At 37.0% G+C, this 14,276-nt stretch overlaps 1 protein-coding gene and 1 long non-coding RNA gene across 4 annotated transcripts in view; one reads left to right on the top strand and one right to left on the bottom strand.

The window, feature by feature from the left end:
• Positions 1-14,276, bottom strand: part of LOC113459739 (uncharacterized) — a 168,794-nt gene that overhangs the window by 46,034 nt on the left and 108,484 nt on the right. For 2 of the 3 annotated variants that reach the window (XR_012579020.1, XR_003381266.2), the window contains exon 3: positions 12,922-13,009. This is a non-coding gene — a long non-coding RNA (uncharacterized LOC113459739). Of the gene's footprint in view, positions 1-11,164; positions 12,044-12,921; positions 13,010-14,276 lie in introns of those variants that run through there. The other variant, XR_003381268.2, reaches the window with a different exon arrangement.
• Positions 1-14,276, top strand: part of LOC102062155 (macrophage mannose receptor 1) — a 33,351-nt gene that overhangs the window by 2,014 nt on the left and 17,061 nt on the right. Inside the window, 15 exon segments of the mRNA XM_005480300.3 lie at positions 423-818; positions 2,019-2,112; positions 2,114-2,184; positions 3,152-3,310; positions 4,130-4,243; positions 5,360-5,506; positions 6,456-6,638; positions 7,182-7,339; positions 7,754-7,864; positions 8,958-9,073; positions 9,533-9,681; positions 10,538-10,737; positions 11,044-11,171; positions 11,813-11,900; positions 12,484-12,625. Coding sequence (XP_005480357.2) covers positions 423-818; positions 2,019-2,112; positions 2,114-2,184; positions 3,152-3,310; positions 4,130-4,243; positions 5,360-5,506; positions 6,456-6,638; positions 7,182-7,339; positions 7,754-7,864; positions 8,958-9,073; positions 9,533-9,681; positions 10,538-10,737; positions 11,044-11,171; positions 11,813-11,900; positions 12,484-12,625 — 2,256 coding nt within the window.

The raw sequence follows: 14,276 nt of genomic DNA, 5'->3' as shown, positions 1-14,276 counted from the left end.
ACTAACTCTATTAAGCACAATTAAGACCCCATGGAGATGTATATCACATGAGCTAAATCTATAAGGCATGAATGTGATGGCCAACTTCCAAATTTTCAGTAAAGGTCTCTTTTGGAATTCTTGAATGAAATGTGCATTTCAGAAGATAAAATTCCATTATTGAAATCACATATTTGAAGCTGTCTTAATGTAGTTTATGTGTTCTTATTCGCCTGTATTTTGTTCCCATGTATTTACTGAGCTGTACTTACTTTTCCTTCCCTGAATGAAATGTGTCTTGAAAATGCCATTTGATCCTTGTAAAAACTTGCAGCCTCCTGACATGAGTGGGATCAACACAGAATAAACACATATTTCTCCTCACAAGCTCCCCTTACCATGTGCTCACCCTAACCAGTTATTCTGAATGTTTTGTTTTACAGACAAGGAAATATTCTTAATATTCAATGAGGATACTAAGTTCTGTTTAATTGCTCAGAGTTCTGAGGCAGTCACAACAGCTGCTTGCAAGAAAAGCAGTGACTTACAAAAATTCAGGTGGGTCTCTGATCATCAGTTAATGAGCATGGCATTTGCACAATGCTTGGGAGTGCCCAACAAGAGAAACCAGGATAAAATTTCTCTGTACCCATGCAACAAGAAAAGTGAATTCCAGAAATGGGAATGCAGAAATGCAGCCTTGGCAATCCAAGGGGAAGATTTATTTCTCAGTGCTGGCAAAAAAAATGAAAATATTGTGCTGAAAACAAGATCAGAGGCAAAGGATAAATGGAAGATCTATGGTACCATGGATAATTTGTGCTCTCAAAGATACGAAGGTAAAGTTTAAAGGTTATTTTTGGTGCTTTAGTGAATCTACTTTTCTGCCCATCGAGATAGGGTCTTTTGTTTTCTGCCCTCCTTAGCCTAATATCAGCTTTTCCCCCTGAGGCAATGGTGGGCTAGAGAATGATTTGTTAATTTATCCAGGCCTGTATCACTCCATCCTAGAGAAAAATAGCTGCTTAGGTTCAGACAGAATGCAGTGTGCAAAAAATGTGCATATTTTTTGTTCTTTACTTTTAAAGCAAATGTGGATGTAGGGTTTTTTTAAATTGTTAGTGTTAATCACTCTTCCCAGTGGTGCCTAGCAATAACACAATGGGCAGAAACTGAAGCACACAAAGTTCTGCTTGAACAAGAGGAAGAACTTCTTTTACCAAGCACTGGAGCAGATTGTCCAGAGATGTTGTGGAATTTCGCTCACCAGAGATATTCAACATCCATCTGCACAGCATCCTGGGTCATATGCTCTGGGATGGCCCTGCTTGAGGCCATCTGTGATGACCCTCTGTGACCCCTTCCAACCTGAACAATTCTGTGATTCTGTGACTTTTTAACCAAAGCACTTTATTTAGCTGCATACTATTACTACCAAGATTGTATTAGTATTATTGGATGAAAGGGAAAAAAATCTCTAAGTTTAATACATCAGTATTAAATGTAAGGAAATAAATCCATGCATTGTACCTTCGGTTGCCCTATGAGACTTCAGATGCCAAAAAATCCCACAACATTAGGCCACACGATGTGGAAGTTAAGGCACATGATAAAAAGATAGCATTATATTTAGAAAATTATATATGAGATAAAAATAAATATATTATATTGTTCTATATTCTATATTACATATTACATATGACATATTGCATATTACATATTACATATTATATATATGTATTAATATATATATATATTATATAATATTATATCTGAGATAAAAATTACTGCAGCTTTTTCATAGTTGTCTACAGCATGAAACTGCTCAATCTCTAGCTGGTACAGCTGATGATGTACCCCAGAAGCAAAGGATAAATTGTGAAACCTACCAAAAACTTCTGTGGAAGACATTGCTGCTGACAGCAGTTCCCCAGTTACGCTGCTGTAACACTTGTCATGCTTTCTCCACGTAGTCTCATGGAGAGTACAGACACACATATTCACAAAGCTATATTAAAACTTCTCTTTTTCCCCCTCAGACATGTTTACACTGTTAGGAAATTCCAATGGAGCTCCGTGTGCCTTCCCCTTCCTGTTGAGTGGAACATGGTACGCTGAGTGCACAGCTGCTGGCAGGTTTGTTCTGGTGTGCAACAACTCCCAACTTTGATGAGGATCATTTGTTTGGGTTCTGTCCAGCTGCCAGTAAGTCCCACATGCTGCTATAGACCCTGTAACACAACACTGCTATGTACATGTATCAATATTGAGATGCTCTTAACAATGCTGAAGGGAAAAACCTTGCAGTGGCCTAAATTTTACCCAAAAATGTCTTTTTCATGCAATAACGTTCCTGACAGAAGTAACAAATCTACCTGCTAACAGCCTACAGTAAGGTTGAAAGTTGTCTGGGTGTGTCCATTAGTAGTTAAGATTGAGGAAAATCCAGTGTGCTTTAAATATGACTCTCTTCAGCATAGAATCACCTGAAAATTGAGATGCCATTCACAGTGGTGTTTTATTGCAATCAGGCTCAACACTGAGATGAGTATGTGAGGTGTGGCCCCACCAGTGCCGAATACAGAGGAGCAATCACTGCCCTGTTCTTGCTGGCCACACTGTTGCTGATACAGGCCAAGATGCTGTTGGGCACTCTCTGCCTGACCTTTGGCTGGTTATCAACCAGCACCCCCACGCCCATTTGCACTGGACACCTTTCCAGCTGCTCTACCCCAAGCCTATAGCATTGTAAATGTGATTAGTCATGGCATAGTTTCACAAGAAATGTTTCATTAGTGCAAATGTTTGTATTTTTGTTTTGTTCCAGCCAAGAATAAGCTTGGGCATAGCCTATGAGCTTCTGAACAGGTTCTCAGGTTGGACAGTGACCAAGACACAGTTTTGATTTGTTGACCTCTTTACAATGTTCTTTTTCTCCTGGAGAATATTAAATTTGGAGGGAAAAGTACAAATAAAGGGTGAAAGGCTTATCACTGATAATTCAATAACACACCCTTTTTTCTTAACAAAGATCAAGGTAACTTGTGGGTCTGAGCCTTAATTGCTCCAAAATGTTATTTCACAAACAAGTTTGCAGTTAAATTTTGCTATAACACATTGTCTAAAATGTTTATTACAAACTCAGATACTAAATCACCTTTCTCTCACACAGACATTGACAGATTTTGGAGTACAGATCCTTTGACAGGAACCTACTACCAGATAAACCATCAGTCAGCTCTCACATGGCATCAAGCAAGGAAGAGCTGTCAGCAGCAGAATGCAGAATTATTAAGTGTCACGGAGATACATGAACAAATATATCTAAGAGGTGAACTAATAAGCAAGATTCAGTAAAAACTCTTTTGAAAGGCTTTTTTGACTGATTACAAATGTTTCAGTGCTTTAATCACATTACAGGGAATAGCTGATGTAAGAAAATGGTATCTACACTAATCAGAAATAACAAAATTATGGTCCATGAAGCTTTTTATCCATAGAACTTTTGTAAGTCATGGAATTAATATTTGAAATTATTATTATTATTATTTTATAAAAAATATCTAAGGATTTCCAGCTAAATAAGCAAAATTGAGCTCAAGCTCAGAAAACACCAGAATAATCCCAGAAAAGGGAATTAAAAGAAGAAACATTTTAGGAGACAGCCATTATATGGCAATTACATTATATGACTCATTCCATGATTATATTTTGTGTTAATAAATCAATATTCTTCATGTATATATAATGAAATAGTTGTTTTGAAATACAAGACAAATTTTATAAAGATTATAAATTTATGTACACTGTAGAATGAAGGTCCTATATCAATTGCACCTCAAGCAAGAAAACATATAACAGTACTAATAATAGAAATTCAATCTTTCAATTTTCAAAGCTTATTTTTTTCTATAACTGTAGAACAGCATTAAGTTTAGATAAACAAATATATAAAATATGAAAAATAACCTTTTTCAATTCTCTACCCTCTATCTACAGAAAAAAACCTTAGAGTTTATTACCAGTAAACATGAATTCCGTACTGAGCTTAAAAATCACTAGGCATACTTTTACTATCTTCTTCTAAACTTTAGAAATGCTGCATTTTCCTAGGAAATCTCATTAAAATTAAATTCTTTTGGTTATCTAGATTTGATTGACAGCAAGAGTTCCTCTCTCTGGATTGGGCTTAACAGTCTGAATCTCAACAGTGGCTGGCAGTGGAGTGGTGGCTTTCCCTTCAGATACTTTAACTGGGCACCAGGTAGTAATCTTTTTAAACAATTTTTGGAATTATAATCTGAGAATTATGCTTTTCTTCAGTAGATATAACTCACACAATTTCAAGCAGAAGACCTCAATAACCTCATCTCCAATCAGAGGCAGATAAAATAAAACACCCCAGTTGAGCTGTATGGTACTGGGAATGCCTCCAAGCCAGTGAAATCCTCTGAGTCTCTACAATTTGCACAGGGTTATCAGATCCTGCATCCTGCAAGGACTCAGCTGCCAGTGAGCATTGCTCTTGCAAAGTCTTCCTCTTCACTTCCTATGCTTTTTCACTCTTCTCCTCTCATTCAAGCATTCGTGGCATTGACAGATTATCTTTGAAAGTCAATTATTGCCATGGCAACAGCTTGTTGCAGCAAATTCTGAATAAATTCAGGCATAGTCCAACTTTCAGCCTTCCCAAGACTCAGAGGTGCCACCTGCACAGAAGATGAAGGGAAAGCCCAGAGTTGCTGAGTCTGGTGGAAGATTTTCTACCTTCTGTTGTACTGGTCAAACTCCTCAAGCTCTGCAGGGCTGAGAGGAGAGGCCGGCTCTCAGGTCACTGAGCCCACAGCCCCAGGGCTCCTGTGTCCCCAGGAGTGGCTGTGCTCATGAGCTGATCCACACACTTCCCGTTCACTGCAGAATTAATTTGTAACTTTTGTGGGGAAAGGGGAAAAAAGTAAGTCATCACACTGTGGGCCTCTCTGAGGAGAAAACACTGACCATTCCCCAGGGATAGTGGTCATCTGGGAAAACTCTGGGGGTGTTGGTGGAAAAGGCAGGCGGAGGAGAGACAGCAATTGTGAGGGAATGTCAGGAAGTTCTGCTTGCAGCAAGGAGCAAATCTGCATTCAAACTGCAAAGGGACATGCGAAAAAGACCACTGTTCTGTAATCAAATGTGTGAATTATGCAATAAGCATCAAAAGAAATAATTTGATGGGTACTTCTAAATTACGTTTCATTATCTCTGGTAGAAAATAATTGTAGGAGTGAAATAATGAGCCCATAATTGACACATGAAAAGGTGATCCGTAAATTGCACTTTTAGCTGCTGACATAAAGCCTGTGCAACATAAAAATAATTTGGTTTTTATCCCACGAAGGAAGCCCTGAGCCTGAGTCTGAAAAACTCTGTGCAGTACTAAACCCCAGAAGAGAGGCTAAATGGGAAAACCAGCCCTGTGAGCTGAAACTTGGCTATATATGTAAAAAGGAAAAATCTGCAAAGGATCCTTTAATTCTACCATCAGGTATGTCAAGCAAATAAAAAACCTTTTGATAAAGGCATAACTTGTATCACTAAAGTTAAATTTAATGGCCATTTAAAATAAAAAGGAAAACAAGCATTGAAATTTGGTTTTCTGCTATGATGACAGGTACAGAGCATAGCATATTTTTATTTCTTTAGCAAAATATATTTAAATACTGGAAATGATCCTGGAGCCCACTAACCACAAAAGCATTTTTTACTTTATGTTATTATTCACAATTCCAGAGGCACTGGGTTAAGCCATAGAGTTTCATGAAAGTACCATGGTCTGCATGAACATGAAAATAAAGTTAGAGGTGCTTCACCCTTCCTGCAGTGCATTCTAATGGAAACACTGAGGTTTGTCACTGAAGGCTTGGGAAAATGGCATCAGTGGGCTCAGAGCAAATTCTTGATGGCAAAAAGATGGCAATCATTTTAGATTGCCATAAATATTTCTAAAATTTTGATCTAGAAGATGGCAGAAAGGAGCTTCCTTTGGACCACTTTTCTGCTGTACTTCTCTCTGGTTTATTTAGTGGGAGTTGGCATGGAAAGTCATGTGTGCAGAGAATGACTTGTGCTGCAGCAATAATGCCTTTCCTTTATGAAATATGTAAATCATAATTGGGTGGGGTGTATTGTGTGGAAATGCTGCTTATGAAGTTCCAAAATATTCCTCTGGCCAGTGAATACTTGACACTAGTGAAGCCCAGTAACAACTGGTTCCAACCTTTTTCTTTTTTGTTTAAATGCAGTTTGCTTTCTGTAAAAGTACCATGAGCAACAACATACAGACTAAAACATATGTGAGGAATGAATTACTGCTTCTTTGTTACCACCTCCTTTTCATTCTAATTTGTTAATTAGCTGAATTTCAAATGCAATTGCAGTTATTCTAGACTTCACTTTGCACCATTTAAAAACTTGAAATATCTATTGATTTTGAGGAGATGTAGAGTCCGTTAAATGCCCAGAAGGATGGTTGCCCTATGGAGGTCACTGTTTCATGGTTCATAGAGACCCCAAAGAATGGAGAGAAGCCCAAATTTCCTGCAATGACAGCAGTGGTGACCTGGCCAGTATCCACAACCCTGAGGAGCATGGCTTCATACTGTCTCAGCTGGGCTACAGTGAGTATTTCTACAGGGCAGTGTTTGGTACAAACAGAGAACTGCACTACTAGAAATCTTACATCTTAAATCTTTTACTTAAATTTAAGTAAAATACTTATTTCTTGCTTTTTATGAATATTTATAGGGAAAGCCACAGATATATAGGTTAGAAAAACCTGAAAGCCAAAAACTCACAAGAGGAGTCATTACGGTCTTTTCATTTTAATTATTTTCATTTTGATTTTCATTTGTTTTTCACTGCATGAAATCACTTGAAGGAAATAACTGCTCTGGTCATTGCAGCATTTGAGTGGATTATCTGCATCAGACACCTTGTAGCTGTAGATACAGTAATGTGCTGATCAAGCTGACAAATCTCATTTCCACTGGTTTTTTAACTTCTTGAAAGAAGAATGAGAATTACATTTTAAAATATCTCCTCTGTCTTTTATAGAGACGAATTTGCATTGCAACATTGCAATTTCAGCTCATCTCCATAAAATCTTGCTCCCATGGACTGTTTCAACTTGAGTAATAACACAAATGAATTTCTGTCCTTAGGAGCTGTGGATGAGCTGTGGATTGGCCTGAATGACCTCAAAACCCAAATGTACTTTGAGTGGAGTGATGGGACTCCTGTGACATATACCAAGTGGTTGCCTGGAGAACCAACCCATGAAGTCACTGGCCAAGAGGATTGTGTCATTATGGCAGGAAAGGTGAATCACTCCACGTGAATCATGCAGTGTAGCACTGCACTATTTGACTTTTGGCTATATTTCTAGGGAGATTTTTAATACAACTTAATATAATTGCTAAGTTGCATAGAATCAAAGAAAGTTATCTTCATTCACTCAGACATATGGTTGTTCTAAATTAAATTTAAAATGAATTTCCATATAAATACTAAACGTTCACATCTGATTGTGAGTGTACATTATATGCCAAGCAAACCTTAACAGTCTGGCTGTGCCACTTAACTTAACATAGCCTCACCTCCAAGCTCAAATACCTGGAATCCACTAAAAAGTACAGTATTCACATTGAAACAGTATTTTGAAAAGAATGATATTGTGTCTAAAGTGAAAAGGTTCTGCCTCACTGTTTCTCACTTCTTCCCAAACTGCAACTAGGATGGATACTGGGCAGACAGTGCCTGTGACAGTAAATTAGGCTACATCTGCAGAAGAGACCCACTACAAGGAGTTTCTCAAACAGCAAAGACTGATCCTGCCTGCCTGAAGGTAAGAAGAAAGCATAACCGAGAATCTGTTTAGCAAAATTTCACAAACTCATCTTGACATTGAAATGATCTTTTTTTTTCCTTTTCATTCCTAACAAGTGTTATTGCAGAACAAATTCAGGGTGATAATTTTCACTACATTCCCTTATAAGGAATAATAATAAGTCAGGCCTATTACCTCTCAGAACTTTTTGTGAAAGGGCTAAAGCCAATTCTGTGTTTGTCTGCATATTTGTTATATTGTTCTACAACCATATGTGGTTATAGAATATGTAGTAGGGACTGGTAACAATTCTGGACTGTGCAGCATGATACAAGATGATGACAAATCTCACTACTGAAGCCAAATCAAGACAATAAAGTCCTTTTTATAAGTGTACTTGTTTGGAGCAAGTTATTGTATCCTACCCCTTTTTTCCCCTTTTTCTCCCTCTTTATACTTTCCTATTTACTCCTATTCTATATTTAGTAACCTTTCCCACAAGCCCACATGGGGAACAGAGCTGAGACTCGTTGTGCTCAATGGAATTAAGCAGCAGCCAAACACTGAACACCGAGTTTATTCACCTTTCTTGGGTGCAGCAAGCAAATCTTGAGATGGTATAAAAGGCAAAAGTGACTTGGAATTCAGCTGTAATTTTGAGTATTTTGCTATTCAGTGGTTTCTATGTTACCTCTTCAGTCAGACGTTTTAGGTGACCTGATGTATTAAATCAATTAATTAGTCTACTTACTGTTCCTTTGGCCTTGAAAACATAGGAAACTTGAGTCAGCATCTCTACTATAATACAGACAGCTCTTTTTTTGTTCTGAGAAAAGAATAACTTTATTCATCTCTGTGTCCCTCTGACTTTTTTACCAGTAAAAATTTATCCATTAATTTTAAAAAAGAGAGACCCCTAGGCATTAAATCGTCTCTTTCTGCACTGAATGTTTGCTAAGCTGAATTTCTATTGGTACACTGGAATTCAGATTTATACATAATCATGTTAAGTTCTATTAAAAATATGTTAGCTTATGTGTATTCATTGAAATTCAAGTGCTAGAACATATGTTGTTTTTAATTGCAAGTTTATTTCATGTGTTCTTGATAGGGTTGGAAAAGATATGGTTTTTACTGCTACCTGGTTGGACACACCTCTGTAACATTTTCAGAAGCAAAGAAAACCTGTGAAAGAAGCAGTGGTTATTTAACAAGTATAGCAGACAGGTATGGAAAGAGTTTCAAAATTGTATATCTTTTGCAATAATATTGGAATTTTAAAAAAGAGTTGAGAACTTTTTTGGGGAAAAAAAAAAAAAAACAAAAAAAACTCCCTCCAGAATATCTTTTTTCTGAAGGAAAAAAAATATGAACAAACTTAGTATGGCTTTTCTTACTAAAAACAATTTATACCTCAATGGTTTTTCAGTACTTAACTTTGAAAGAACAGACAACAGCAACTTTGGCTCTGTAAGGAATAGTCTTTCAGTATAGCACAGCTCCACCCTCTACTGCAGCTGGGACCCAGTTAAACAACATATTCCTCATAAGAGGAAATTTAATGGAGAATCTATTCATTGTAGAAGTTTGAATCTATTCAAACTTCACTGTGTGAAGTTTGGATGCTGAGGAGTGGGAGATGGAAGGAAAGCTGGGCTTAATCCCATCTGACTCCTGTCATTTCAGATATGAGCAAGCCTACCTGACCAGCCTCATTGGTCTGAGCTCTGAGAAGTATTTTTGGATTGGTCTCTCAGACATGCAAGAGCAAGGGATTTTCAATTGGGTGACTGGTGAAGGTGTTCTGTACACAAACTGGAATGCAGCAATGCCTGGTACTCTACTGATGCCAAATAATTTTTGCCTTTTTCTTTTTATAGATTCTCTGTATTCTTTACACATATATTATGCTTATTATGATATTAGAAGCTAGTCCCAGTGCTTTTCCCTATCTTTTCCCTATGCAGAAGGACATATTCCAGAGCTCCAAGCCCCAGGAGATACAAGGCCCCCATCCTATCTTGTTTTTCCTGGGAACTAAGGCCGAAAAATAGCGCTTCAAGACATATTTTCATAAACGAAGTTTAGTTTCCATCTGAGGGGGGAGGATGTTCATAAATCTGTGGGCCCAGATGGGATCCACCCCAGGGTGATGAGAGCTCAGAAGGGATGCTCAGGCCTTGGAATGGGCTGCCCAGGGAAGTGGTTGATTTACCATCCCTGGATGTATTTACAAGATGTGAAGATGTGTAGATGTGGCACTGATGGTTTAGTGGTGAACCTGTGTTAATTGGTCAGACTCTACAATCTTACAGATCTTTTCCAACCTAAATTATGCTGTGATTTTCTAGGACGCCATGAAAATATTTATTTTCTGATTTCTCATTGTTTCCATGATTAAAATCCAATTGAGCAGAAAGGATGAAACCCCTTCCAGCCTTAGCAATGTGCTGCCAAAGCCTTGCCACAAGGGGGAGAGGAAAGAGGGAGGCAAAGAGTTGTTCCTGCACTTAGAGGGAAGGGACAATGATGAAGGATTTGCTGGTTTCCTCTTTTCACGAAGCTCCTCCTCTGAGTGGACACTACACTTAATATTTCAAATAGTCTTTTGTAAATTAATTACATGAGCCATAAAAATGTCGAAAGAGCCTCTTTAAAAAACATTTCAACTTTCTTTTTTATCTTGTAAAGGGAAGGAAGCTGGTTGTGTTGCCCTTAGGACTGGAAATGTAGCTGGACTATGGGATGTTCAGAACTGTGAAGTAAAGGCAAAATTTCTCTGCAAAAAATTAGCTGAAAAAGTCACTGTTCCTGCTGTTTCTGAAACAGTTTCTGACTCCAAATGTCCCTTGGGTTGGGATACAGGCAATAGCACTAATTCCTGCTTCAGAGTAAGTATTGGTTTTGCCATAATCCTACCTGGGAAACAGGACAGCAAAATAATTGCCAAATTATTGCCAAATAAATAGACAGTCTAAACATCACAGAATGGCACAATGTAGCAAGCTTTTACACAACTATTCAAATATCACTGCAGCTTTCACTCTATCAGTGATAAGTAAGGGCATCCAATTACTTTTGAATCCATATTTTAACGGATAATTACAATGGAAGGTTTACTTATTTTTCTTATGCAAGACAGCCAGCAGATTTATGTTTAGCACACTGGAAACACAGTGTTCTACCTGCATCTACAGGGTTTTGTGAGAGAAGAAGACCAAAAGAAAACATGGTTTGAAGCCCGAGATTTCTGCAGAGAAATAGGAGGAGACCTGGCTGCCATTAGAAATGAAGAAGAGCAAACAGTAATAGAAAACTTAATAAAGTAAGCAAGCAAACTGTCTAATAATTGATATTTTGGAGTGGCAACACATGACACAGTAATAAATAATGGTACTATTGTTTTGCTCCTGAGATAATTACTTAAAAATCTATCTGGTTTTCACCATAACAATTAGAAAAGTAACTGAGAAAATGTCCCATATGAATAATGTTTTCAAAGAATTTTTGGAGCTCCTAAAATGTCACAGCCTGCAAACATTTTAAATTCAGATAAAAACCAGTCCAACAACAGAATTTGTTCAATGTTTCTCCACAGATCCTATTCTAAGTTTGCTTAGAATAATTTTGTGAATAGTGAATAGTGAATAATTTTGAAACCAAATTTTGTCTTCTAGTACTCTGAACATTTTATTTCTGAGAAAAAAACACTATAATCAAAACATCAATGCAGAAAAATAACATGCTGTGTTCTCAGTACAACCATTTGCAGAGCAAGAAATTTTAAGGTGTGAACTTCATGTACTTGCCAATTGGAGTTTGCGGGCCAACAATACTTTTTGTTTTTAAAATTTCTGCATTGTAATGTTCAATAAGTGTCAGAGTTACTGTCTCATGTAACTTCTAAAGTTGAGCAGAGCTAACAATATAAATCCTCTTCAACTGCACATTTTTTTCACACTCTAGAAAGAAATCCCCATCATTTCAGCCTTTCTGGATAGGTTTGCATTGTTTGGATCCTGATGGTGGAGTTTCCTGGAGTGATGGTTCTCCGGTGAGTGTTTCAACATGCCAGTTTCCTTCTGTGCTGACATTTTTCCTGTTGAAGTTTCCATGACTGTGTGTATAAAAGGTGTATAAGAATTTCCAAAAATGCCTATTTTGCAACTGGGTAACTCTGAACTATTATTCTTCATACTAGATTGGAAAAAAACAAAAGGGGCAAATAAACACTGAGATTATACCATTACAAAAGTGATAAAAGACAAAGGACAGCTTTCAGCTACAGAAATTATTATTGAAGTCACAAATTTATGAGAAAGGTCTCTCCTGATTTTTCTTAGTCTCTGGTGATAAATTGCCAGAGATTTTTCCTGCTTTTTATTTATAACTGGACTCATTTGAGTCCAGTTTTAGTGGGACAGCTACAGTCTGTTAGACGATGCATAAACTCAGAGCCCTTCTTTCCTCTTGCAGTGTGTTTGTAATTACTTTAGTAGCTCACATTGGCTTCACAGCAAAAGGAGGAGGAAAAGGAGTGGTTGGAAACTTTTGCTCTACTTCTCATTCCTGACAGAGGACAGATTTTCCCCTGTAGATTTACAAAAAAAACCACCACAGGTGTGTTTCCTCTGTAGGTGAATTATATAGATGAAACAAGATACTATTTTTACGGTGCTGAATTTCAAGATTGTGGAGCAATCAGTGAAAAGCCTTCCTTGTCATGGATAAAGGAGCACTGTGAATACAGTCATAACTGGATTTGTGAAATAAAAAAAGGTAGGTTACTTTTTACTCTAAACTCACCTTATAAAGAAATTCAAGTTAAATCCATTCTATCATAACAGGAAACTCTACAAGTAACATACTGGTAGAAAGTTTTGTTTATTTCACAGGAATTTTGCACACAGAAAAGTAGGTCAAGACCTTTGGTATACAAGTTTCAGCTGTTAGCAATAAACTTTTTTTGTTTCATTATAAAAAGTATATTCCATGATAAGCTTTACTAAAATTACACTTCTCTATGTAATTGTGTAATAATAGAAAATATGATGAAAGCAATCTTAAGAGCTTACCTTGCAGTATTCACTGCTCTGCACAAAAGCAGATTTTTGTCAAAACAGAACTTCTGACTGAGGGAGGAAGAGAGGACTACAATTCAAACTAAAAAAAAAGATAAAAAGAAGAAGAAGAATATTATTTTGAATTTCCATATCCTTTGTGAAATGAAACTTCACTCCTCTGCTCAAATGTTGGTACACAATGGCGCAGTAGCCACCTACTCTAAATTAAACAACATTACCAGCATTACAGAATCAGTCTTTTTGTAAGATGACATGTAAAGACAAGCCTGTAACAACAGGCCTGCTGTAACAAGAAGATAGTAATGAAAGCTTCAAAATTTAAGACAGTTTCACATCTTCATCACATACTAGTAGAAAAATCTCTACTTCTCTGGTTTTTTTTCTTAGCTACTGTTGGGAAAATATTCCATGAAATTAGAGAGGAATAGCTATGTGTTGGGCTACATATTTTACTTCCCAGAGTAACAGCAATGTTCCTCTGGTGGCTCCCTGGGCTCCTTTGCACTAGTTTCAATTGCTTCTTCTCTAAGAGACATAAATTCTGTGCTGCTGAATTATTCAAAGCAATTTTCTAACCAAGGCACATAGTCTCAGCTTCTTATACTTATAAAGCAATAATCATAGACCTCAATCTCAGAGAGATGTTGTTAAGATATTTTTCCTGTTAAGTTCCTTTGTGAGTTCTCACCTGCATAATCACCACGGCTAAAATTCATTAGCAAAGTGTCAATAGTAGCTGTTTACTGCTAATTAGTAGTAGCATATGAATGGCAGAAATTACATCCTGAAGAAATTGCCATCATTAGTCAGCAGTGCAGAATGGCATGCTGAAATAGACAGATTACTTCATACTTCCAGAACAGATATATTAGGGGTTTTATTCTTTTAAATCTTGTAGCAATTTTCTTTTTAAGGTTGCAACCAATCATACAATAGATTATTTTTAAAAGCTGACATATTTTTTTTAACCCAAGCATATGTTCACACACTTAATAAAATGTAATTAAGCATACAGAAACACAAACTTTGCAATAAATTCCGTGGGGGAAAAACCACAGAATCACAGAGTGGGGTGAGTTGGAAAGGACCTTAAAGATCATCCAGTTCCAACCCCCAACCTTTGACCAGGTTGCTCAGAGCCCCATTCAGATGGCCTGGAGATTGTAAAGGTGACAATTATTTTACATTTTTATAGCTCTTGGCCTTAAATGTTTAGAGAAACATTTCTCCAATATCACACTCCATGTGATGTGGAAAATTTTTGTTTAAATTATTTTTCAAAAAGTGGTAATGTAATTCATGTCAAAGCAGCTACACTGAAAAAAGTTTAACTAACAAATAAATAC

Source organism: Zonotrichia albicollis, chromosome 1 (genome assembly GCF_047830755.1).
Source record: "Zonotrichia albicollis isolate bZonAlb1 chromosome 1, bZonAlb1.hap1, whole genome shotgun sequence".
Lineage (NCBI taxonomy): Eukaryota > Metazoa > Chordata > Aves > Passeriformes > Passerellidae > Zonotrichia > Zonotrichia albicollis.
This window is presented reverse-complemented; position numbering and strand designations above follow the sequence as displayed.